Raw genomic sequence first — 24097 nt, 5'->3', positions numbered from 1 at the left:
GGTTCGATCCCTGGTCCAGGAAGATGCCACATGCCTCAGAGCAACTAAGCCCGTGCGCCACAACTACTGAGCCCCCGTGCTGAAACTACTGAAGACCGTGAGCCTAGAGCCTGTGTTCCGCAACAAGAGAAGCCACCACAGTGAGAAACCTGCCCACTGCAACAAAGAGGAGCCCCTGCTCGACGCAACTAGAGAAAGCCCACGCACAGCAGTGAAGACCCGATGCAGCCAAATATAAATAAATGAAAAAAATAAGTAAATAAAAATAAAAGCCATACAGATATTTCTGGCCTATCAATATGACAATATCAAGTGCCAGAAACTCAGGGATACAAAGAGCCCTGCTCTGATTCTGGATACAAATAGCATTTCTCTTTTTAAAATTTAATTTAATTTAATTAATTTATTTATTTTTTGGCTGCATTGGGTCTTTGTTGTGGCACGTGGGCTTTCTCTAGTTGCGGCGAGTGGGAGCTACTCTTCATTGTGGTGCACGGTCTTCTCATTGCGGTGGCTTCTCTTGTTGCAGAGCACAGGCTCTAGGTGCGTGGGCTTCAGTAGCTGTGGCACACGGGTCCAGTAGTCGTGGCTCACGGGCTCTAGAGCGCAGGCTCAGTAGTTGTGGCCCACGGGCTTAGTTGCTCCGCAGCATGTGTGGATCTTCCCGGAGCAGGGCTTGAACCTATGTCCCCTGCATTGGCAGGCGGATTCCCAACCACTGTGCCACCAGGGAAGTCCCACAAATAGCATTTCTTAAGCTGCTCTGGTCTAAAATAAACTAGTGCAGTGCTTCCCAAACTTTAGTCTGTATGAGAATCACCTGGAGAGCTTGTTCAAAATACAGATCCCTGGGTTCACTCCAGAGATTCTGATACAGCAGATCTAAGGTGGGGCCGAGAATTTACATTTCTAACAAGCTCCCAGGTGATGCTTATGATGCAGATGCTAGATTCATAGATGACACTTTGAGAAGTACTAGTTTTTATACTGCCTTTTGCCTCACTCAAGACCAACCTCAGACCTTAACACCCAAGCTAGCTCTGATAAATAGTTCCTTCCTTTCACCACTGATTCAAACAACCAGTTTCCACTCTGTATCAGGCACCATGCCAGGGGCTGGATGTACCAAAAAAAAAAGAAAAAAAATCACAGAATAGGATGTCAAAATTGCAGGAATCCTTTTTTCTACCTCTTATCATTTGAAGCCAACACCGTCTCTGTTAACCATCTATAAAAGATATCAGATTATTCTATTCTTGATGAACTGTTACATAGTGTGTTTTGTCTCAACATACCTATCTCTCGAGCAAGAATAATACTGCTGAGGCGTATTGGTTGGGTAGATTCAGCAATGAGCACAGCTTTTTGGGAACATAAGGTGCCATTTTCATATAAAGGCTCAACAGTTACTGCATCATGATGGGTGGAATGCCTGCCAGAATAAAATACTTAAGAGTATGAAATAAGAATGTGGGTTAAAATTAACTTTTGGTATAACATAGATTCCTATAGCTTTTCCATGTTACATACTACCAGGTGTATTTAAATGATTCTTTAAAATAGAAACATTGCTTAGGGACACAAGATTTAAGTGGGAGAGGCTGATCAGAACATTTTCCAGTGATCCCTTGTGCCAAGTTACATTCCTCCCTCAATATTTAAAATAAGATTTTTACTTTCTTCCCTCAGTATGTAAAAATAGGATTGATGTTGTTTTTCCAAAAATGAGAGACCTGGCTTCTCACACTCTGAGGAATGAATTTCCTCTGATCCTAGAAATTGGGCTGCTGCTTTCTAAGGTGGAAATGTTGCCCAAATTATGAGGTGTGAGTCCAACTCAAAATACAATTTAAAAAATCATTAATATTTTTAGATGGATGGAAGGAATGGCTTTCAATGCTAGATTCATGCCTTCCATCATCCTCAGTCAGGAAATAAATCACACTGGATCATCATATAAGCCTGATTCCCTTGTACTTCCTCATAAAATGTGAGGTGAACTTCTTACACTCTGGACAAACCTTAGTGCTTCTCATAAGTGATAGTAAAGGGAAATCTACTCCAGTTAGGGTGAGCTCTCTGATACTTTGGAACCCACTTCCGTTAGGTTCCCTCACACCTTAGGAAACCACACCACCTATGTTTGGGTCCTCTCACACCAGAAAATCATGTCTTTCCACCCCCAGTCAGAAAGTCATCCCCCCAGAGTTGATTCCCCCAAAGTTGAGTGTACACTTTGAGAGTACTCTCATATAAGGGGGGAAACATAATATTACAGGCAGATCTCATCTCCACCCAAAATACATCTTCTCATATTACAAGAAGTTTATACTTCATGGTGTCTATGCCTCGATTCATTCATCTTTAAAATGGGAATAATACTACTTCATAAGACTGTAAAAACCGAATGAGTTAACACATGCAAAGTGCTTAGTTAAGTATGCAATAATTCGTTGTGTTTTTACACTGAAAACCCCACCTTATTTAGTTTGTAGAGAACTCACAACCTAAGCCTCTCTAGCCCCTCAATAAATTTCCTCACACCTTGGGAACTTCCTCTCTAGCTGTTTACACTGAAAGTTCTTCGCATTGGGTAGCCATCAATGCCTGAGGCCTCCAACACAGGGCTTCCTTGCGCTCTGACAGCTGTTCACACAGTGACTACCCCTTCCAACACACAATAAGAAGGCCAGTCTCACACCCTAACTGCTCATATAAGGCCCCACACATAAGCTGAAGACATCCCACACGAGGACAGGCCACTTCAGAAGGGCTGGCCACTGCACTCCCACTGACACCCCACTCCCAGCCCCTACGGGCAAGGGGTTCTTCAGGCCAGAGTGACCGCAAAGCATTCCTGTGGCGTCTCCAGTTGAGGAACCCCTCCCATTCTTCCTGGGTGGCGTTGGGGGTGCATACCCTCGTGACCCTCCACCCCTCACCAAGTGTAGCAGCCCCGCTGCGCCTCCAGCAGGAAAGGAACCCGGCCTGGCTCCCGGCCAAAGGGCAATAACACCTGTGGCACGTTAAGTTTGTTGGCCAGGGTTCCAAGCAAAAAGAGAAGCAGCAACAGGAGGCACTGCAGAGGCAAGCAGAACAGCCCGTCGCTTCGGGGCCCGGGTGATCCAACAGCCTTCATGGCAACCGCCAGCTCTCGGTTCCCGCTCAACTACAGCCGCGCCCTCAGCCCCACCGTCAGCCAATCCGCAGGCGTGACGTCATCAGGAGGCGGGCCTTCGTTCTGCGGGGAATTATGGGAATGTTTTTATGAAGCGCTCCAGCAAGCCGTTATGGAAACTTTAAGGCACATACCCAGCTACGCACTTAAAGGGCTACTTTCTTAAATATTGAGTGGCAGATTTTTTTAATAGTAAAGAACAAGCAGAGCAGTCTAAAAAAATAGTCTCTCACAGCTAAATTTCTCCTTCTGTTGCCTACTACGTTTGGCTCCTAGAGCAACTCCCTGCCCCCCCCTTTTTTTGGCAATAATTTCCAGTCAGCATCGGCCCATACATATAAACGGAAAAAATGTTCCAGTCTCTAGGATAAACAGCTGGACTTTGTCAAGGAAGCTGTCATTTTTACTAGGAAGTCCGTTTCATGTCCAGCCTCAAGGCCAGAGTGCAGAAAATGCCAGGCACTGGCGTCTCACAGGCAGCTTAGAAAGCTATCCACTCACGCTGCCTGTCTGTTAAGCAAATACTCTGAGAGCACCTCTTGTTAAATTAACTTGTTTTCTCCAAATATCCAACAGAGTATCAGCTCGAAGCCTGTCTCAGGACGGTTTACTAAAACCACAAATGTATAGGAGTACGTAATCCGTGTCATATATTGTTGAAATTGTTTAGGGAGCAGAGCCTAATAAATCCAGATTTATAAGAATCAATACAGTTATAAAGGAAATGTATAGCTCACCCTGAAGACGCCAGTGTTAAGGTCCAGCACATAAATATTTCTAATCTTCACATTTACCCTAACAATACATATTATCTTTATTTTACAGATAATGAAACTAAATGACTGACATCAGAATACACAACTAGGGATCTGAGAGCTGAGTTCTGACCCCAGTTTTGGTCACCTTCCAAAATGTGTGCTCTACATCAAATCCTGTTGCTTCCACCCACAAAGGTCTGATTTTTACCCAAACTTCATAGCTCCTGTGTAGAAAGCCCATTTGGATTAGGAAATAAAAGCAAGCACCTCTGAGGGTTGGAGGGACTGGTTCTTTATTTCAAAAAGACATTTATCAATGTTCAGTATCAAAACAGTTACACTATTGTTTTTTCTTTCTCCCAATCGGCCCCCAAAGAGACCACACCAAAGGGGAGTACATTTTAAGCCAATTAAGCTGTAGGATGCACACCTAACTGACCTCACTGAAACCTCACCAAAAAGGGGGGATTGGGTAGGGAAAGAAACATTAAAAGATCAGCACACTGCCAGCCCAGACTGTAGAGGGCTGTCACAGCCAGATGGGGTGACCAGTGTGCCCCAACCCCAAAGAAGCAAAGTTTCAAAATAATATAAAATTTAAAAACAATTTTGTACATAAGCTATTCAAGATTTATCCAGCACTAACTGATACAATGCACAATGAGATGGCACTTTTATTAGAGACAGCAGCTTCAGACCCAGAAAAGGGTGATGAGATGAGTTTCATATGGCTAAATCAGTGGTAAAACATAATTTTCTTTCCTTTCTTTCAAGGAGGCGGGAGAGCAAATAAGTGGTCGCCTCAAAATAAGGGGCACATGATCCATTCTGTGAGCGGCTAGGAACAGGGGAGAGCTGGGACAAGGATTTGGTCTCAGAGGTCTCACCATCTTGATTTCATCTGGTCACTTCTGGTGGGAAAAAAGTTGCCCAAAGATACCGTAAAGCTGAAAACCTGAACAGCGCCTTTTTTTTTTTTTTTTTTGGCTAACTCCTTCTGGAATCACCTTTCTAGTTTGGCGGGTACTTTTTACAGAGCAATAAGGTTTCCCAAAACGGAGTCCTCTGGGCTGTTTGGCTCTCTGTAAGGCAGGCCCATACCTTTTCCCCTCCTCTACGGAGAGGGCAATATGCATTAAGCTGAAAAGTTACCTTCCAAAAGTGAAAAAGGGATTAGACTGCTGCTTCAGAACTATGGAATTATCTGGAATGTTTTACAAATGGCTGCTACGTCAACAACAACAGAAAAGGTAATTACAAAATGTGTACATCACAACATGCTTTTAAAGACACTTAGCATTGTGCTCACATTCCCTTAAACGTTGTTCCCAAAGGTGCTCAGCCTCTAGCCCAAATGGAATCTCTGGGGAGAGGCAGAGACAGTTTGGCGAAAAGGACACAGGGGTGGGGGTGGGAGAGGTGGCGAAAGGAGAAAGCAGCCTTCCAGTTAAAGGTCAGCCCTCAGTTTAAAGGTCAGCTTCGGGCAGGCTGGCCTCAGCGGAGTCGGGTCAGAGGGAGGAGCAGCGGCAGGATGGGACTGGGGTGCTCTACATCTCATTCAGGTCAAGCAGAGTCTGGTCCAGCATCCTTTGTGTACAGAGGTGCTCCTCTTTGGTGCATTTCAGTTTATCTAATGGGGGTAAAGGAGAGACGTTATAAAAACTAGAAGTAAATTTCAAGGTCTACCCACTCTGAGAATTGCTCCTGTTGCAGAGAAACTGCAGACTAATAAAGCAGCTGCCTTCTCAGCCATAGAAGTGAGCTATTGCATCACTCGGTTTTGCAGGGCCTCAGGCTTGCCTACTGAAGTTACAGGTGTTGCTGTACTTCTGGGGGAGGGAGCTGGGGACCTTATCAGTCATTTCCTCTCCTCCCCACACCCAACCAAGGCTTTCAGCTTTCAGTCACTGAAGGAGGTGGCCTTAAACACCAGCCATCCACTCTTCTAGTCTCTGCCCACAGGACAACACCTACTCGAAATAGCTCGCTGGAGCTTGACACATTGAGAACAAGGATGGGCATATTTCTACCAGTAGAAACAGCAGAACCTCAACTTGAAAAGAGTACAGGAGGATCCTCATGCACTACAGGCTTTCCTTAACAAGTAGAGAGGAAAGGAATAACTAGTGGGATAAATAAAAGAACCCCCATAGCTAAGTCAGAGAATCTCAAAAGAAAACAAAGTCAAGAATACTACAAAACATCCTTGTAAGCAAACCTTTAACAGATTTTTGCAGAGCTATTCTTCAGAACTAGCCTGTGACATAGTTACTTACAATTAAACATAATACCAGGAAAAAGCAGCAAGAGGAAAAATGTCAGGAAGAAAACCAGCAGCTGAACATCACGGAGAATCAAAGCTTCCCAGCAAGTAAACCACTCACTGCTCTAGGGAGGTGGGGAAAATACCCTTCAACTCAGAAAAGGGGATGGCAACGCAGACCTATTCATATCCCACACCCCTTTCTTTCCCTTCCCTTTTTTCTACCCGGTCAGAAGGGCCCATCCCTGGGCCTGCAGACGAAGCAGTTACAACATCTTGTCAAGTCAGTCCTTTTATTGTTAGAAAACATCCATGCAAGGGAACATATCCTACAGTCAGTGCACAAGTGAAAAAGCAGCAAGTAAAGGTGGAAAACAGAAAACTCTCCCAGGTTTTCTCACTATCTCTCAGGTCCCTCCCTTCATCACCCACAATCTCTTGAAAAGGGACAGAAAGGCAGTATTAATCTTAACTGTTCCCACTTTACAGTGCAGTTAGGAAGTCGACACTATTCTAACTGTCCCAACTAAAAAGAAATTTGCTTAGGGCAAAATAATAACTTTTAAAAGACAATCAGCTTTTTGCTGGGGTCCAGGTCAGTGGTGTGAGCCGTAAGCTCGGTTTAATGGGCATCAGTGAGCCCTGCCCATCAGTCACACAGATCATGCAGCGTTAGCTTCAGCTCATTAGAAAGCAGGCGGTTTCGCTCAAGTTGGCTGTAGAGACGCTCTGCAGCAGCAATGGAGAGGAGAGAAAACAAGAGAAGGAGAGGAAAAAGAGGAGGAGAAAGAGAAAAAGGGAAGGTTAGTAGAGTACCAGAAGTAAATTTTGAGACTTTTAACTACCTGGTATACATAACATGTATCTGTAAGGCAGGATGGATGCGAGGAGGATTAGGTCAGTTGGTGGAAAGACCAACAGAGGAATAAAATAAAAAATGCAGACTGACAAGTTGAAAGAATGACATTCTGAGGGAGAAAAGTATCTCCTTCACCGTATTTATTCGCTGGGTTGAGAAACTGAGACAAGTGAAACACGGCAAAGGAAGGAATACACCTGGCTTATAAGAAATACATTTATAATAATCGGGGTCTGTAAGGAACCAGAGTGAATGGTTGAACATTTTTCTGTAAAAGCATTCAGTACAGTATTATGAATGGGAGACTGGGATAAATATCCCTACACTCACTCAATCCTGTACTTTCTAATGCTTCTTGTTGTAGGTGTTGGGTGACAGGCCCATCATAGTGGCACAGCGAATCAAAACCCAACTTCACCTTTTCTAAAAGAACCCCAAACCTGTCCGAGCCAACAGTGTGTCCAGCCAGCCCCAGGTAAGGTGAATTACTGGTACAAGCCAATCAAGACTATCCTGTTTCTCCAGCCTCATTGGCAGCTTGGGGGGATCATGTGATCCAGTTTTGGCCAATGAGATGTAGGGGGTAGTCTGTCAGGGGCTTCCAGAAAAACTTTAGCTTTCTTTCTTGCCTTGAACATGGATGTGATGACTAGAGTTGCAAACTTCAACCTTAAAAGAAAGGGCCGTGAGAATCACAGAAATCCCAACTATATCAGGCCACAGTTGCTCAAATCAAGACTTTTTATTATGAGAGAAAAATAAATCCCATATTTATTTAAGCTGCTATTAAGATGTTTCTTATAACCAGAAGCATTCCTGATACAAGTAATTAAGCGCTCAAATCCCCTGGCTTTATCTGGATTTTCTACTTGGAGCACATCTTAAAGAGGTGTAGAGTGGTGATCGTTTTGTAATGCATAGAAATATCAAATCACTATGTTGTGCACCAGGAACTAACGTAGTGTTGTAGGTCAATTATACTTCAACAAACAAAGCCATAGAAAAGGGATCAGAGTTGTGGTTACCAGAGGTGGGAAGTGGGGGGAGGGGGAATGGGATGAAGGTAGTCAAAAGGTATAAACTTCCAGTTATAAGATAAAGAAGTACCTGGGATGAAATGTACAACATAATATAATTAATACTGCTGTATGTTATACATGAAAGGTGTTAAGAAAGTCATCCTAAGAGTTCTCATCACAAGAAAAAAAAATTTTTTTAATAAATAAAAAAGAGGAGGTAGAGAGAATCCAAATCCATGTGACCAACACAGAGGTAATGGCAACTGGAGATGGATCTTCCTGATGTACTCCTAATGTCAGCCTCTCGTGTTCATAAACAAGTCTCTCTCTGTTTTACAGTCTGTTTCAAAATGGTCTCAGGACTTCAATATGAAAAAGACTTTTCTGCCTTGCAGCTGTGGGCTGACTGTGGGCACTGCTCAGGTACCTTGCCTTCTGGGCTGAGGTTTTCCCAGTTCCACCTGGAAGCTGGGGGCCAGTATGTTCCCAATAATACTTGTCACTCTGTGTACCCAATCAAAACAGAAAGCATATATGTACAAAAAGATCCTGGGTGGAATAACCAAAAAAGAGTCGTATTAAGGGGCAGAATTGGAGGGAATTTTTAAAATTGCACTTCCCACTAAACCAGTATCTCAATAGGAGGAATACTGCCCCTCCCCTCCGCTAGAGGGGAATTTAGAAATGTGTAATTGTCACAGTAACTGGAGGGCCCTACAGATATTTATTGGGCAGGGGACAGCAATAAATAGGATTGTTCTGTATATCCCAGAATTATCCTGGCTTAAAGGACTAAAGTTCATCATTGAGAAACACTGTACTAGTCTATACTAGTCCATGAGGCCTGGGATTCAACCTGTCATATTCACTGGGGCAACTCTGACAAACAGCAGGGGTTCAAATTATGTTGAACTCTCATTTCTTGAACTTTCTGGTGTTATATTACATATAAAGACCATATGCAACCTGACTGATCCATAGCATCTATATCCAAGTTAGTCAGTGTGACTCCCACATCCTTCTTGGGAAAGAAGGGTGCTATCAGGATCATATCCCTAAAAACAGCCAGTTCAATGAGGGTTTTGTTCCACTTAGGGAAGAAATAAAGAGACAGAGAAGAAGTGGGAGCATTTTATTGCCTAATTAAATCCCAGAACTTATAGTTCCTTAAGAATTGCAGAAGGTCAGAAAGATAAATGTGGTTGTTCTCTCACCTTGAACTTAGTAATAAGTAAGGTTTCTAACTCTGTTATTTCTAGTAACTAAAAATTCAGGACCAGACACTAGTTCATTAAAGTTCTTGGTTCCCTGATAAGAGTAAATGAAACAAACAAACAAAAAAACAAGCCAGAGAATCCCCATTTGATCTGATTTTCCTTTCAGGGAATAATCCCATGGATGCTACACATCCTTCACTGGTCTGAATCAGGTCAATTTCATTCTGTAACAGGAAAAGGAAAAAGGATGCGGGTGCTTGGGGTAAAGGGAACTCTATCAGTTTTAAAGCCTCAAAGTTCAAAGAATGAGGTAGAAAAAACAGATTTTGCTCTTTTATGTTTTTTTAAAACTCCCCCCTCATATTAAGGCTAAGGAGTATTCAATATGTGAATGGAAGAAACTGGGTGTGACTAAGACAAGGTTGCCTAACATAACAGGTCAGTTCCACCCATCAGGTAACTTGGGGTCCAATCACATTTTGTTTTATTCCTCATCCCAACAACGGTAATGAGGAAGGGAAGAATGGACTCCAATACAACAGCCTGTGGTTCTTTCTTAGAAATTAAGATGAGGAGAGAAAGTTAAGAGATGAAGCACTTTGCTCTGAGATTACCAATGATGCTTCACCCCATTTCCACAGCTAGTCCTGTCCAGTAACATAGGATGGTTTCTATAAGGATACAAAGCATTAAACAAAAGAGTGAATTTATCATGGTACAGTATTGCAAATTTCACTCTGCTACCCTGGCTTCTTGGTCTCTATCCTTGCTCACACGACTCATGCCATGGGGAAAGACAGGAGCTACCAAAGTATAACACCTCATTTTTCTTCTAATCTCTACTCTCTCTTCTTTCCTTTGTAAGAAGCCTTTCTCTGTACCAAAGTCAACTCCTTCTGCCTATATACTAAAACATCTAGAATTGTACTATCCAATGAATGCAGCAGCCATTAGCCACATGTGGCTAATTAAATCTAGATGAACTAAGAGTAAATAAAATGAGAATTTAGCTTCTGGGCCACACTGAGTGTTCAACAGCCACATGTGGCTAGTGGCTACTATACTGGAAATCACTGCCAAAAGTTCTATTGGACTTTGTATAGACTATAGACTATACTTCGTGCCTTTATTTTCTTTCCACCAATTCACTCTTCTCTTCCTTGAAATATGGCTCCTCTCCTTGTCCTTAATGTCCAGTATATACCCTCAGATTAATAAAACATCAGTGACAATGTCCTATTTTCAGTTATCTTCCTTCTATATCTGAAGTTGAGAATCACTGGAAATCACCCAGCCTTGAAGTTTTTAAAGTATCAAAGTTACTCGTTCTCCTTCTAACCCTCCAACCAATTCCACTTGGCTTCATCCTCTACACAGATTTTCCTCTGCCTATGTTTTTCTTTTTATATTTGCAATTGTCTTTTAGGGTTCAAATTTACTTCCATGGCCTAAACTGCCTGCCAACCTCATGGATTCCTAAACCTCTCATATCAATTTCTCCCCCTCAAGTCTTAGGATTTTGTTTTCATCTTGGATACCTGCCAGTTTTTCAGACTTATTTTCTTCTCTACTTTCCCATGCCTCCCCAAACCAAGACCACGTGACCTCTCTACACCTTTAATACTACCATTTTCCTAGGCTCCAAGTCAGTCATCCTTGACACTTCCTTCTTGCATTTAGTGACCAGGCCCTTCACAATGCCCAGGTTTAGCACCATCCCCTACTACCACTACTATAGTTCATATTATTATCTCTGGGAAACTGCAACAACCTAACCCAGTATTTCCTAAAGTGTGCTACAGTCACTGCTAGTGATATGTGAGAAAACTGCAGACAGTATACATTTGTGAACTTAAAAAAAATGTATCAGCTGTATTATTTTAATATGCATTAGAAAAAAACACTAGCACATGTCAAAACTTTTGATTTCAAATTAGAATTTTGTAGCATAAGAACAAATCTGAAAAGAAGTAAATTAAAAAAATAATGTAGGCTGCATGTGAATATGGCAAAAGCCATCAAAAGTGGTATGCAGGGCTTCCCTGGTGGCGCAGTGGTTGAGAGTCCGCCTGCCGATGCAGGGGACACGGGTTCGTGCCCCAGTCCGGGAAGATCCCACATGCCGCGGAGCGGCTAGGCCCGTGAGCCACGGCCGCTGAGCCTGCAAGTCCGGAGCCTGTGCTCCACAACGGGAGAGGCCGCAACAGTGAGAGGCCCGCGTACCGCAAAAAAAAAAAAAAGTGGTATGCAAATGAATGAAATTTGGGAATCATTGTCTTAATGGATCACTTTGATAATCTGCTCTTCTAACATATTAGTAGTTGCCAAATTAACTCTTCTTATATGCTACTCAGAACATATCCTTGTTCAAAATCTCCAGTGGCACCCCCATTACCTACAAAATTAAAACTCCCCAGCCTGATACAGCACATACCTGTTCCCTACTGTAACTAAATGGTTATAGCTCTGGTGTCCTTCCCAACTCTATGCCTTTATTCTTTTGCTTCTCTTTAATGAAGATACTCAATATCCACTTTCCTTCAACCAGATTCTGGTTGTCAAAATCCAATCTTTTGGAATCCAATAAAAATGAAGAGGAAAATTTTAACATGTTTATTGAGTACCTTTTATGTGCCTCCTATCATGAGACTTTCTTAATCATCTCCACTGCAATCAACCTCTTCCCCGTCTCTGAACTCCCACAAAACTTCATTATTTGGGGCACATATCACACATCATCTTTAGTTTTATACATATGTTCTCTCTCCTACTGGATTCTGAGCAACCTGAGAGTAGGGATGATGCCTCCGTCTTTGGTTATTTCTGTCCCCACCTTAATACCCTGTGCCTAAATTAACAATAACTTAACCTGCACCTTAATCACAAAGGCTGTGTGGCAAAAAGAAATGGTATAGACAGAAAGAAACCTGAATTTGATGAGACCCAAAGTTTTAAAGTAGGGAAAACCTCTCTACCTGGCTGTATCTGTTTAAAAGAAAGGCAAGTTTTAAATATACACTCCACTGAGAAACTGAAATACTAAGTGAACAATACTTAGGTGCTTAGATAAGTACAACCGATGACTACACTACCCAGATTCAACTATCTCTGCTGTGTAAATTAGCATAGGAATTTCCAAAAGGTTGATATTTAATTCTACAACATAAACTAGGAACAATCTTACTAGAAGTAATTAACCATATTTATGCATGTAATAAATTACTACCTTGTGTATAATATTTGAAATATGCATGATTTTTATTTTTCCAGTAACAGTCATTTATCACTTGTCTTATATCCCGGTAGCACATACTAGCAGGCAAATGGTAGTGAGCCTCAAGTATGTAAGAAAGGTTTAAAGAAAACATAAAACTGCTGGAAATTCTACCTATTACGTATTTTCTATGACTTGGGATAATATAATTAGTCAATTTTAGTGGTAACATATTTGGGTTCATTGGGTATTCCAAGGATGCACCAGTTGAACCACTGGTAAAACGGTACAGAATATATATTGGGAGGTACTTCTGTGGTCTCTCAAAGGAGGAGAACCTAAAGAGAAGACAAACATTCCAGAAGGGATGATTTAAGAACCTGGAAGTAAAGGACTTAGATGATCTTATTCAGCTTCAGTGTAAGACTAGAGCTCCTATTCTAAGGAACTTCTCCTAGTCCACCACTCTGATAGATTCAGATCAGTTGAATTTAAATGTCAAGAAAAAATAGACACACACAAAAGTGGCTTTGATTATATAAGTCAGAGGAGGGAGAGCCTACAATAGCTGCTCCCCACATTACACCCCCAAGGCTCCTTTTTAGGGACAGCAGCAGCTTTGTCAATGACACAAATGCAGGGTGGCATGAGGCTTCCGGCAGCTTAACATTTTAATTTGGGGTGAGGGGTGGAAGAGAATACATAAGTTGCTTTGTGGTCCCCCCGCCCATCCTAATGCCTTGGGGGTCAGCCAGGCTGACCCAAATGGAATCCAGAGCGAGAGTGGGGCGTTGGGTTCCCCGAGGAAAGGGGGCAGATCCAGAACAGAGCAGAAACGGTGATAATTATCTGTGTGAAAAAGTAAGGAGACTCTAGGTGAGAAGGACTAGCATCAATCTAGACAGCAATCTGGGAGACAGGAAGAGGAGAAAAAGGAAGAGGTGGCAGTAGGAACGATAAAAGAGAGCCAGACACTACAGCCTGAGTTATTTGGCTTCTTTTCAGGGTTAGTGGGAAAAAGGCAGATTAGCATCAAGGATCAGGGATCCACAGCAAACAGATAAAGTCCCCAACAACTCATTTTGGTGCTTTTTACTACCTGGCTTGCTCTGGGACTCAGCTCGATTTTTAGGTGAATTTGGTATTTCCAATCATGGGTGTTTCCCCTAAACTTTAATATCAGGCATCATATACACCCATGAAGTCTGAGTTTTGTTGTAAGACGCTAGGGCCCAAGTCACTGGCTCTCTGGGCCCTAGTTCCTTAAATTATATGATGACATGATTCTATCTTCATCAGTAGCCCTTCTGAGACTAAATTTGAGAAACAGATAGAAAAATCCTGGTGTCATAATGAAGGGACTATGAACAAAAAATACAAAAATTACATGTAGATCAGGGTGCTACCACTGATCCAGGATTAAATGCCTCCCCAGCTTTTGCCAACAAGTAACCAGCACCAGTGTTTTAAAGATAAGAGTGGAGATTCTAGTTTTCAGAAGACAAAACCAGAGCACACTATGCACAGCCTACACCCCCACCCACCCACAAGCCAAGGTCCCAGCCCCACTCTGCTGTCAGATAGTTACATAGAGGTCATGTCATTGAGGGCGTGGTCCAGCTCCTCGCTAATGGCCTTGTACTTCAGTTTCTGGGCATAGAGCTCATCTGGACAGGCACAGGAACCACAGGGAGGAATGAGGGGACAGATAAAAGGTATCAGAAGCAGATGAAGAGAGGGAATCATTAGAAATTAGGGAAAGTGTGACCATGGGTCTAATCCCACAGTTAGGAAAACATCTATCCTGGTTGCCATGACTGGCCATTTTCAGATCCACTGTCCCCAGGACCAACGGGACTTCTTGACGCCTCTAATCAACTGCAGTAAAGGTTGAGAACCTGGGCATAGTCATGACTAGAAATTCCAATCACCAAAGGCACTCAAGAGGATACCACTCCCACCCAGTTAACCCAATTCTTAGCAGTGATAATGCTGAATTTAACATAGAAAAAGGAGAAAATACACATTAACATTCAGACACTTCTTCTTTACCTACCCATCGTGACCAATATTGTTGGCCCCTTTGCTCTACAGGTTGCCTCCGCAAAACTCTCCCAAAGAATATCCTGCTACCCAGAGTGTACCAAAGGAGCATATCTCAGAGTTCTCAGAGCAAAGTACAAACTTTCCCTTGTTAGGGTAGATGCAGTTGCCAAATTATGGGGGCAGGAATTTTTAGAAAGCCCCTGGCATTGGTCAGCTCTGAGAAGTGGTCATTCCACTGCTGCATCTCTTGGTGAGGTCCCCCACAACTTGAGTGATGAACAAGATTGCCAAAAGTAGCCATGGGGTGACATGGAGGTACATGCTATTACCAGTCTCCTCCAAGGGAAGGATGCAAATTCCAGAATATTAGGTAAAGTCTTATTACAGGAAGAGTAAGTGTAAAAATCCACTTCCAGGATTTGACCCACTTCACCTAGCTGTGGCACAGGGCAGGGCGTAGGATGCATGCCAAGTCATTACCAACTCCCTTTGGTGTACAGGGGAAGAGGCTAACGGTCAAAGGGCAAGGTCATCCTCTAGATTTCTTTATTTTAATCCCTCACCCAGGCTCCATACCTTCCAAATCATCAATTGTCTTTTCCAGCTTGGCTACCGATCTCTCAGCAAACTCAGCACGGGTCTCTGCCTGGGAGAAACATGAAATCAGTCAGAATCAGAGATGAGTAAGACAGAGAAGGATCTCTACTTCTTCCACCTTCTACTTCTATACCTTTCAGAACCAAAGCCAGCTAGTCTAAGTCTACATTAATGCCTTACATGCCTCTAAATGTTTTGGGTCCTTCCTTATAATCCCCTCAGCTCACCTCCTTGAGTTTATCAGTAAGAATCTTTATCTCTTCCTCATATTTGTCTTCTTTTAGAGAGTACTGTAAGAGAAGTAGAATAAACATTTCAGAATAGAAATTACTCACACAGACAATACCCCTCCTCCTGACATTTACTTTTACACTGAACATCCTCTTGGATTTAATGTGCTGAATGATCCATGAGAAAGAGCAAGGCCGTTTTGGGACAACAGTCCTTAAAATCCATAAATCAATGTCCTTAGAGCCATGATACCCTCAGAATCCTCCAGGACCTTTATTTATTTTTAAATTTTTTTTATTTTTGGCAGAGTGGCATGCAGAATCTTAGTTCCCCGACCAGGGATCGAACCTGTGCCCCCGGAATTGGGAGCATGGAGTCTTAACCACCAGGCCACCACAGAAGTCCCCAGGCCCTTTATTTTTTAAATGGACCTAAGCTTTGATCTTATTCAGATCAACCCAGGAAGGTATTCTTCCTGCCTCCAGGTTAACTAGTGGGTGTGGTGACACCCAGACGCCACATGGCTGAAAGAGTCCCACAAGAATATAAAGACAAGTCATCTGTCTTGATTGCTCATTAGGTCTCAGATCTGATACTATTTGTTGTCCCCTTCTGTCAGCATAGCAGTATCAGCCAGAGGAGAACATGACCCCAGTCACCTGAGACCAAGAAGTCATTTTAACTACAGCAATCAAAGTGCACAGGAATTAGCATTAAACCCAGAATCTGGAGAGAGTAGGTGGATACTTCTCACTGGATTATATAAGGAATGGGTTTCTCCAGTCTTTCATCAAGGGCAGGGCTGGGCCCAGGCCCCAAAGCCTGTCACTTTTACAAACCAGCCCCTACCTTCTCCGCCTGAGCCTCAAGAGACTTGAGGTTGTTGGTGACATTCTTCAGCTCCTCCTCCAGCTCAGAACACTTACTGTGAATATTTTAAATACCGCAGGAAAGGAAAGGGGAAGGAGAGAATAAAAAAAAAGGAGAGAGACACACAGACATGAATTGTACCTATATGTAGAGAGAGTTGGAAGGCACACTGGGGAAAAGAGAAGTTCCCAGGTAATCTGAGCAAGCATCAACCCTCCTCCCTCTACCATAGAATATATCAGGAGCTGGACCCTCCTGGGCTGGGACTCAGAATGTTTGGATACTAATAAAGAAAACACTAGACAGAAATCACTACCAGGAACAAATCATAACTGCTACCTGGGGTGGAGGTGGGAACGGATGCCCAACCCAAATAGTCCCCAAAATCACCCAAGGGAAGGTGAGACCCTGTGGAGAGGCAGTGAAGCAATTAGGAAAGAAGAGATGAAAGATGCCAAGTTAAGTGGAGAGGAATGGAGCATTCCATGAAGAGATGAAAAAGCACTCAACAAATCAACCAGTGGAGGGGAGGCAGCTGCAAAACAAAACAAAACCAAACAAAACCACACCATATGTATAACCTCTCTGTGGGTTCAATGGTTAGTACCTTTTCTTCGGCAGCACTCAGACACTTCAGGTTCTGGTCCATCAGTCTGATCTGCTCATCCATCTCTCGGCAACGGCTGTTAGTGATAGTCACAGGGATCGCACAAGCCAGGTTGTGGGGAGGGAGAAAGGTCAAAAAGGAACACAGCAAGGAAACAAGCAGCAAAATGGGAAAAAAAATTAAAAAATCAAAAAATGGGAAGAAAACATCACCATGGTCATGACATGTCACGTCTAGGAGAGGGGAATGCAAGGGAAGCACAAATAAATATGCATCAGCACGGACTTTGTTAAACAAGGCCCAGAAGGTGCCAACAGGGGAGCAGGTCATGTCTGCCTTTGCCCTAAAGTTCCCCAGCAGCCTGGCAAAGTGGTAAAAACAGAGACAGATCTTAAGTCGGCACAGCAACTTCAATGCCTCAAGGAGAAGCAGAACCCAGTTGGGCGTGCCGGTTAACAGTTCACCATTTTTTTAGGTTTCATTTTTTTCTCAATGAAGAAGACTCATTTGTCACTTGTCACTAGTTAAGAGAGTAAGAAAGCCCAAAGCCATTCTTAAGGCTAAAAAAAAAAAAAAAAAAAAAAAGCATTCTAGATGACTCCCACACTCTAGGTCCTGTTTAACAAGGTTGAAAGAATGCTAGTTTATTCACATTAGTGCCCAAGCCAAAGGGGAAGGAACAGAATGGTATGGCAAGATTTGGGGAGCAAGATACTCACGACTCTGCCAGCTCAGCTCGCTCCTCTGTGCGTTCCAAGTCTCCCTCAATAATCACCAACTTACGAGCCACCTACAGGACAAGACACAGGTACAGCTCAGTGAAGCAAAGAAGGAGCCATTTCCCTCTTATGATTCTTTTCAGAAGCCCAATATCGCTGAAGAGAGAGGGACAAGCTAAAAGCGTCTTACCTCTTCATACTTCCTATCTGCCTCTTCTGCAATGTGCTTAGCTTCTTTGAGTTGGATTTCCTGGAGTTCCATTTTTTCTTCATCTTTTAAGGCTCGGTTTTCAATAACCTTCATACCTCTGCCAGAAACAATACGGACAAATGTGGCACTGACAGCTTGGGGAGCCTGTCATCAACTCAACTCCAAGGGACCCAGAATTGCGCCTTTTAAAGCCCATTCCTCTCTGCTTGTCACTCAAAAAGAATTTCCATAGCACCCTCCGACCTTAGTTTAATTATTTTGTTTAAAACTTTCTTATTAAAATAATACACTTATTAAAAAACTAAATATTTAAGTGTGTAGTCTAGCATAAAGCAAAAAGTAAGCCTCCCTAATTCTAGTCCTGCTCATCAGAAGTAATCTCTTAATTCATAATCCTTCCAGAAATGTTTCATATGCCAAAAACCTCATCTCCATTTCCCCACACCCCAAAGGAATCATACTACACACTGCTCTGCAACTGGTTTTCCTCTTTCTATACTTTGGACACTACTCTGTAATAGTACACACATAACTGTCTTATTTATTTTCACAGCTGCACTGCGTTAATGTACTCCCAACAGGGTATTTTTAATTCTGAAAGTCTTAGTTTGATCCCATCCAAGTCATCACACACCTTTGTTCTCATTTAACTCACACGTGACAAGGAGCCAATTGGCTATTTTCGACAAAAAATGAGTTGGTTCAAGGACTGTGGTTCTCAACCCTGGGCACATATTAAAATTATTGGAGGAGGGAGTTCCCTGGTGGCCTAGTGGTTAGAATTCCAGGCTTTCACTGCCGGGGCCCAGGTTCAATTCCTGGTTGGGGAACTGAGATCCTGCAAGCCTCTCAGCGCGGCCCCCCCACCCCCAAAAAAATTATTGGAGGAGCTTTAAAAACATTAATGCCCAGATCTCTTTTGCAATGGATTCTAACTGATCTGGGATGGGACCCAGGCATTCTGAGAGATTATATATATATAAAATAAATTTATTTATTTATGGCTGCGTTGGGTCTTCGTTGGTACACGAGGGCTTTCTCTAGTTGCGGTGCGCGGGCTTCTCATGGCGGTGGCTTCTCTTGTTGCGGAGCACAGGCCCTAGGCATACGGACTTCAGTAGTTGTGGCATGCGGGCTCAACAGTTGTGGCTCGCGGCCTCTACAGCACAGGCTCAGTAGTTGTGGTGCATAGGCTTAGTTGCTCCATGGCATGTGGGATCTTCCCGGACCAGGGCTCAAACCCATGTGCCTTGCATTGGCAGGCGGATTCTTAACCACTGCGCCACCAGGGAAGTCCCTGATATATTTTTTAAACTCCCCAAAGATCCCCACCACACACTCCCATGATTCCAACAGTGCAGCCAGGGTTGAGAGCTTATTAAAACACTGATTGCTGGGCTCCACCTCTAGAGTCTCTGATTCGTAGATGAGGGGTAGGGGCTACTGAGGATTTGAGTTTCTACCAAGTTCCCAGGTGCTGCTGGTCTGGAACCTCACTTTGAGAACTGCTATGGGTGGGTGCTATCTAAGCGGAGGTCATCCTGGTGACCCCATTTAAGGATTATTAGGTCAATTTATAGAGAAACACCAATTATAAAAGGGTCACAGGTCCAGGTAACCCCTACTCTGTCGGTCTTCATAAGGAGAGAATATGCAGAAGGAAAGAAGATCCTATAAAAATAGGTTACAGTTTTAAAAAACGGGTTTATAAGAAACCTGTTTGATCAGCGCCATTATGAACTTCTTTTGAAATCCACACTTCATCAGGCCCCTCTACACACCTCTCACTCTCATCAGCAGCTTTCTCAGCTTCCTCCAGCTTTTGCAGGGCAGTGGCCAGGCGCTCTTGAGCGCGGTCCAGCTCTTCTTCAACCAGTTGGATCCTACGGTTCAAGGAGGCCACCTCAGCCTCAGCCTGTGTTTAAATGAAAGAATGGGAAAAGGAAGCAGAGGCATGGTGAAAAGAAACTGAACTAATTATGACACTAAGATTGGGGTTGACTACCACCATGAGGAAGCCAGAGCCTTGCAGGGTAGAACGTGACTTAACTCAGATGCACATAAGACCTAGCAGACATGATTTTATATTCTATAATATTACATGTATTTTCCTCCCTTTCCCATCAACGAATTCCCATTTGTTCCACAGGAAAAGTGTTTTTAAAACTCAGCTCCTTGCCCAGCCCAGTGTCAGTTAATACCAGTTCAAATTCCTGAACACGCTAGTGTCAGAAAAGGTAGCCAGTAAAGGGGTCCTTCTGCCTGAGCTCTGGCTTAAAGGTGTATCTCACTCTGCAGCAGCTTTCTCATAAGTGTCACATAAAGTGGAAAAATAAGAAAGGTTTCTTAAAGAGGGAATCTTGGATTATCTATTAATTTGTTGCTTAACTCAAGTTGTTAAACCTCTGATCAGCTTACCCTAACACCAGGAGGATGATTAGCTAAAAGAATAATGTTTTCCAGAAGAACCTTCCAGAACAGAGAAAGCAAAAGGATGGAATATTGGGATACCTACCTCCTACCCTTTCAACTTGCCCCCTCCTCCCACCTTTTAAAAGTTGGCTACAAGGAGCTTTTTCTGGCTAAAATTATCTGCTCTGATGGCATTACCAAAAAAACTGGGGGTTAGAAGAGAATGTTTCCTTCATGCCCACCACCAACCCTCCAAATTTCTGAATTGTGACTCCTTTCTATTCCTCAAGTCATCCCTTTAGCCTAACCCTCCAGTACGGCATGACAATCCTCTCCCTGGCCTCCACCCCACAATAAAGCACAGGCTAGAGTCCAAGTAATCCCATACCTCCTCCTTGGCAATGGAATAAGAAACAAGGAAAGAAGAAGGCAGCTGCATGTGCATGAATTCTACTGGTAGAAAATCTTCCCTCCTCTGACTGCCTTTCCCCTCCCCAGACCTTTACTGGTGGCAAGTACACTGACCGCCACAACTGCACAAGAATTTAATCTGCTCTGCACACTCCCCAGTTCAGATGCTTATCCAAGTGCTTGGTAAACACGATCTCTCTTCTACAGCCCAGATTGTGCCTGAATTCTATTACCCTGATTTCCTCCTGGCAGTCAGGGGTGGGGGTAGCTAGAGAAATAATCTGGGCCACCAGCCCCTATGGGAAGGGATATAGCCCAAAACACTCCTGTTAAGAATCAGGTAATTTGGCACAAAAATTTCCAAATACAAACATGGGAGATTCGAGGCACTGCAGGGGCTGGGGCTATATAACCACTGACCTACAGGAAAAGAAAATCAAGACATCTATATAAGCTGAAATTACTAAGAAACCATTTGTGTCTGTATTCAAAATAACACAAAGACAAGTATTCTCTGGTCCTGTCTCAGGAAACCAGATGCACCCTAAGACAACACACATTTCGCGTCACAAGCTCAAAAAGGCTGACAGGTCAAGATTATGAGAGCGAGTCTGCCTATCAGCCAAGAACTATGCAACACTGCCAGTACAATGATTTATCCCACCTGGCTCCCTTCAGATGCCTAGAACTAAAGGAAAAAAAAAAAAAAAAAAGGGAACGACATCAAACCCAGATTTGAAGGAAGCTCATGAAATCTATGTCCCCACCCAGCTCACCAGAAGTTACCCAAATGAAGTAAAGATAACAGGCTATGGGGGCGGGGGTGTACAGTTTCCATGACAACAAGCTGGCTCGGGCAGTTTCTCCCACAAATCAGCATTTACAATAGAATTCTTCGCAAGGCTGAAAAGGGAGGAGGAGAAAACACATCTTGATGCCCTAACTAGAGCATGCGCACATTGAACAAGCCTGTACCAAAAACAGAACCCAGGATGGGAGTCCCAGCAAAAGCTTTGGAGACCCTGGTGGGGAGGGAAGGGAGGAGGGCAGTCACTATCCTCTTTTTTCTCCTCCCACAGAGGATCAGTTTTCTTTACAATGAAACAAAAGCTTGCAAAATCAAGATCTGTTTAATGTTTAAAGGAACAAGGGAAGACACCTACCTGACTTTTCCTTCCAGCCAGAACCTATGCACAATGCCTATCCCTTTCAGGTCAATCAAGTGGTACCAAGAGACTGAGTGGGACTAGCTTCTGCAGATGAGAATGGGAAACATGGCCCTGGGAAACATTAACTTTACACGCTCTTCTGTCACCCTAGGTTTAGCACGCCTAGATGTGGTTTTGATCTTTCAGCTTGCCCACCTCTGCCCAGCTTGGAGGTACACTGTGAGGTCCTTCCTTCAGGTAATAATAGGATTCTCCATCACCCAAGAAGCAAAAATCCCAAGGCCGGAGAGGGGAACACAGCAGAGATTCAGTCATATCAGAAGATGGCTGACTACAGCTTCAGCTATGAAATGAGTTTGGTTTAAATGCTACCATCCTCCACACTGAAGAGATTCCCCAAGCACACTATACCCGTCAAGGCAAGAAACGGACAGGGGACTGGTGTTCAGAGGCAGATCAGGGCCAAGGACAGAAGGGGATTAGCCTATATCTGGCATTCTGCCACTCTGGGGTTTCTCTTTTTAGACAAAAGCCACAGATGAAATTCAAAGCAAAAGAGTAATGAAAAAGTTAGGATTGAGCCCTGTGAGTAATGGACTGCCCCAGTTCACTGTGTTCACAAACATATCTACCCAGGGAGATACTGTGTCCTTGGGGACTTTAAATTTCATCAAGGGGCAGGAAAGTTGGAAGGAAGGAAGCAGAGTTATCTGTCCCAGAGTAAACAAAGGTGGAGTCTAAGCAGAGGCACTCAGAGCAAAGGGCTATTTGGCTCTCCCCTATGAGTATGTGCTCTAGTATGAAGGTAAGAGAAAGGTACTCAGTGGGAAAGCAAACCTAAACCAAAGAAAGGTGATAAAGCCAGTTGCTTACTCCACCAGACCCTATGAACAGGAGAGAGCCACACCAACAGCCAGACATTCTAACCACGGCCACCCACCCCCTGCAGATTAGGAATTTGGGAATAAGGCCACAACCGAAACTGCTAGTCAAAGCCCACTCACTCCCTCAGTAGTATTCCTAAATTTTTTACACCAGGAAAAAAAAGAGACAGAGAGAGAAACACCCGCGGAAGTTAGGAGACAGGTATTAACAAATAAGGTGAACTGTACACTTAAAAACGGTTAAAATGGTAAATACTTACCATTGTGTATTTTTACCACAACACACACACACACAGAGAAAAGGAAAAACACTGCATTTAAATATTATGTTGCAGTCTGTTTCAGTTTCGCAAAAAGTGCAAAGGAGATTCAAAATCAAAAGTGGATTTGACAAGGTGCTACATTATAAAAGGTCAATCTCCAGGCCAAGAGCAGAAAAGACAGATGTATGCCAGAACTCGGTCTCTGCTTTGGACTCATCCAGCTTCCCAACAAGGGTTGGATGTTCACACAAAGCAACCAGAAAAGGAATTAAGTGACAATCCCACTAACAGCATGCGATACCATCAGGGAGTGCAGAGCTTCCAGCTCCAGGAGGGAGGAGCCTGCAAAACCCACATTCCAGAATGCCCTAAGAGGATAACAGACAGTTCAAGCACCACTCCCCTCCCTTCCCACAGGTGTCTCCTCAGGAGGAATTCAAAGTTCACTAGAGCAGAAAGTCGAAAGATTAGGCTCCCTCAAGCTAGGGAGTAGAAGATACCGGTTTCATAAATCTTTAACACTACTTCCCCATCTGAGGGCTTTCTCACTAGACCTCACTCAGCTCAATAAGCAAATTTGGCAGGCTCTGAGGGAGAAGCTTAAGAAACATCTGAAGCTGCTCCCTCTGCTGCCTATTACCGTAGAGTCACCAAGGATGGGGCAAAAAGGAGTTAAATTTTCCTGCAAGAAAAATTACCAAATCCTGGGGGCAGTGGGTGAGGATCCTAGGGGGAAAACAAAATCCTGGGGGCTGTTGCTGGGGGGACAACATCATCTATCCTAGAACTATTCCTAGTATGCCTATACTTTGAGCCTGATTCTGGAGCTCAACACATGGCTAGTTCCTTCAGGCCATCCCTGTCTTCCCCTTTAAGGGGATCTGGTCTCCAGAACAAAGGAGATGAGAAGCTGTCGCTAGTCGTAAAGAGTCACCCAGCCAGTCCATCTTACTTGAATTGATAATTAGAAGTTACGGGCATAATGAACGGAGAAAATATCCACTGAGAAATGGGTGACTGAGAAAGACAAGCTCCCAGCATTTCCATGCCCAGTTATAAAAATAAATGACTATTCTAACAATCTTTAAGTATTAACCTGGAGGGCAGCTGTTTTCCCCCTTTTCCCCCCAAAACATTAATTCTCAGCCACTCCCTGAAGGAGCAGCCAG

General features: G+C 43.4%; 2 protein-coding genes across 9 annotated transcripts in view; both read right to left on the bottom strand.

The window, feature by feature from the left end:
* The window catches only part of NUP210L (nucleoporin 210 like), an 81387-nt gene extending 77319 nt beyond the window's left edge, over window positions 1-4068 (bottom strand). Inside the window, exons 1-2 of the mRNA XM_024748185.1 lie at window positions 2943-4068; window positions 1296-1432 (exon numbers count right to left, since the gene is read on the bottom strand). Of these exons, the coding sequence (XP_024603953.1) occupies window positions 1296-1432; window positions 2943-3139 (334 nt within the window). The 5' untranslated portion in view covers window positions 3140-4068. The remainder of the gene's footprint in view (window positions 1-1295; window positions 1433-2942) is intronic.
* Window positions 4069-4212: 144 nt separating this feature from the next.
* Window positions 4213-24097, bottom strand: part of TPM3 (tropomyosin 3) — a 27288-nt gene continuing 7403 nt past the window's right edge. Inside the window, exons 3-10 of one of the 8 annotated variants that reach the window (XM_024748190.1) lie at window positions 19571-19704; window positions 17769-17886; window positions 17579-17649; window positions 16232-16307; window positions 15379-15441; window positions 15131-15200; window positions 14097-14175; window positions 4214-5566 (exon numbers count right to left, since the gene is read on the bottom strand). In XM_024748190.1, coding sequence (XP_024603958.1) covers window positions 5563-5566; window positions 14097-14175; window positions 15131-15200; window positions 15379-15441; window positions 16232-16307; window positions 17579-17649; window positions 17769-17886; window positions 19571-19704 — 615 coding nt within the window. In that variant the 3' untranslated portion in view covers window positions 4214-5562. Of the gene's footprint in view, window positions 5567-13165; window positions 13358-14092; window positions 14176-15130; window positions 15201-15378; window positions 15442-16231; window positions 16308-16859; window positions 16936-17578; window positions 17650-17768; window positions 17887-19570; window positions 19705-24097 lie in introns of those variants that run through there. The other 7 variants (XM_024748193.1, XM_024748191.1, XM_024748192.1 and 4 more) reach the window with 7 other exon arrangements.

This window comes from Neophocaena asiaeorientalis, unplaced genomic scaffold, assembly GCF_003031525.2.
Source record: "Neophocaena asiaeorientalis asiaeorientalis breed wild unplaced genomic scaffold, Neophocaena_asiaeorientalis_V1.1 scaffold76, whole genome shotgun sequence".
Classification (NCBI taxonomy): domain Eukaryota; kingdom Metazoa; phylum Chordata; class Mammalia; order Artiodactyla; family Phocoenidae; genus Neophocaena; species Neophocaena asiaeorientalis.
This window is presented reverse-complemented; position numbering and strand designations above follow the sequence as displayed.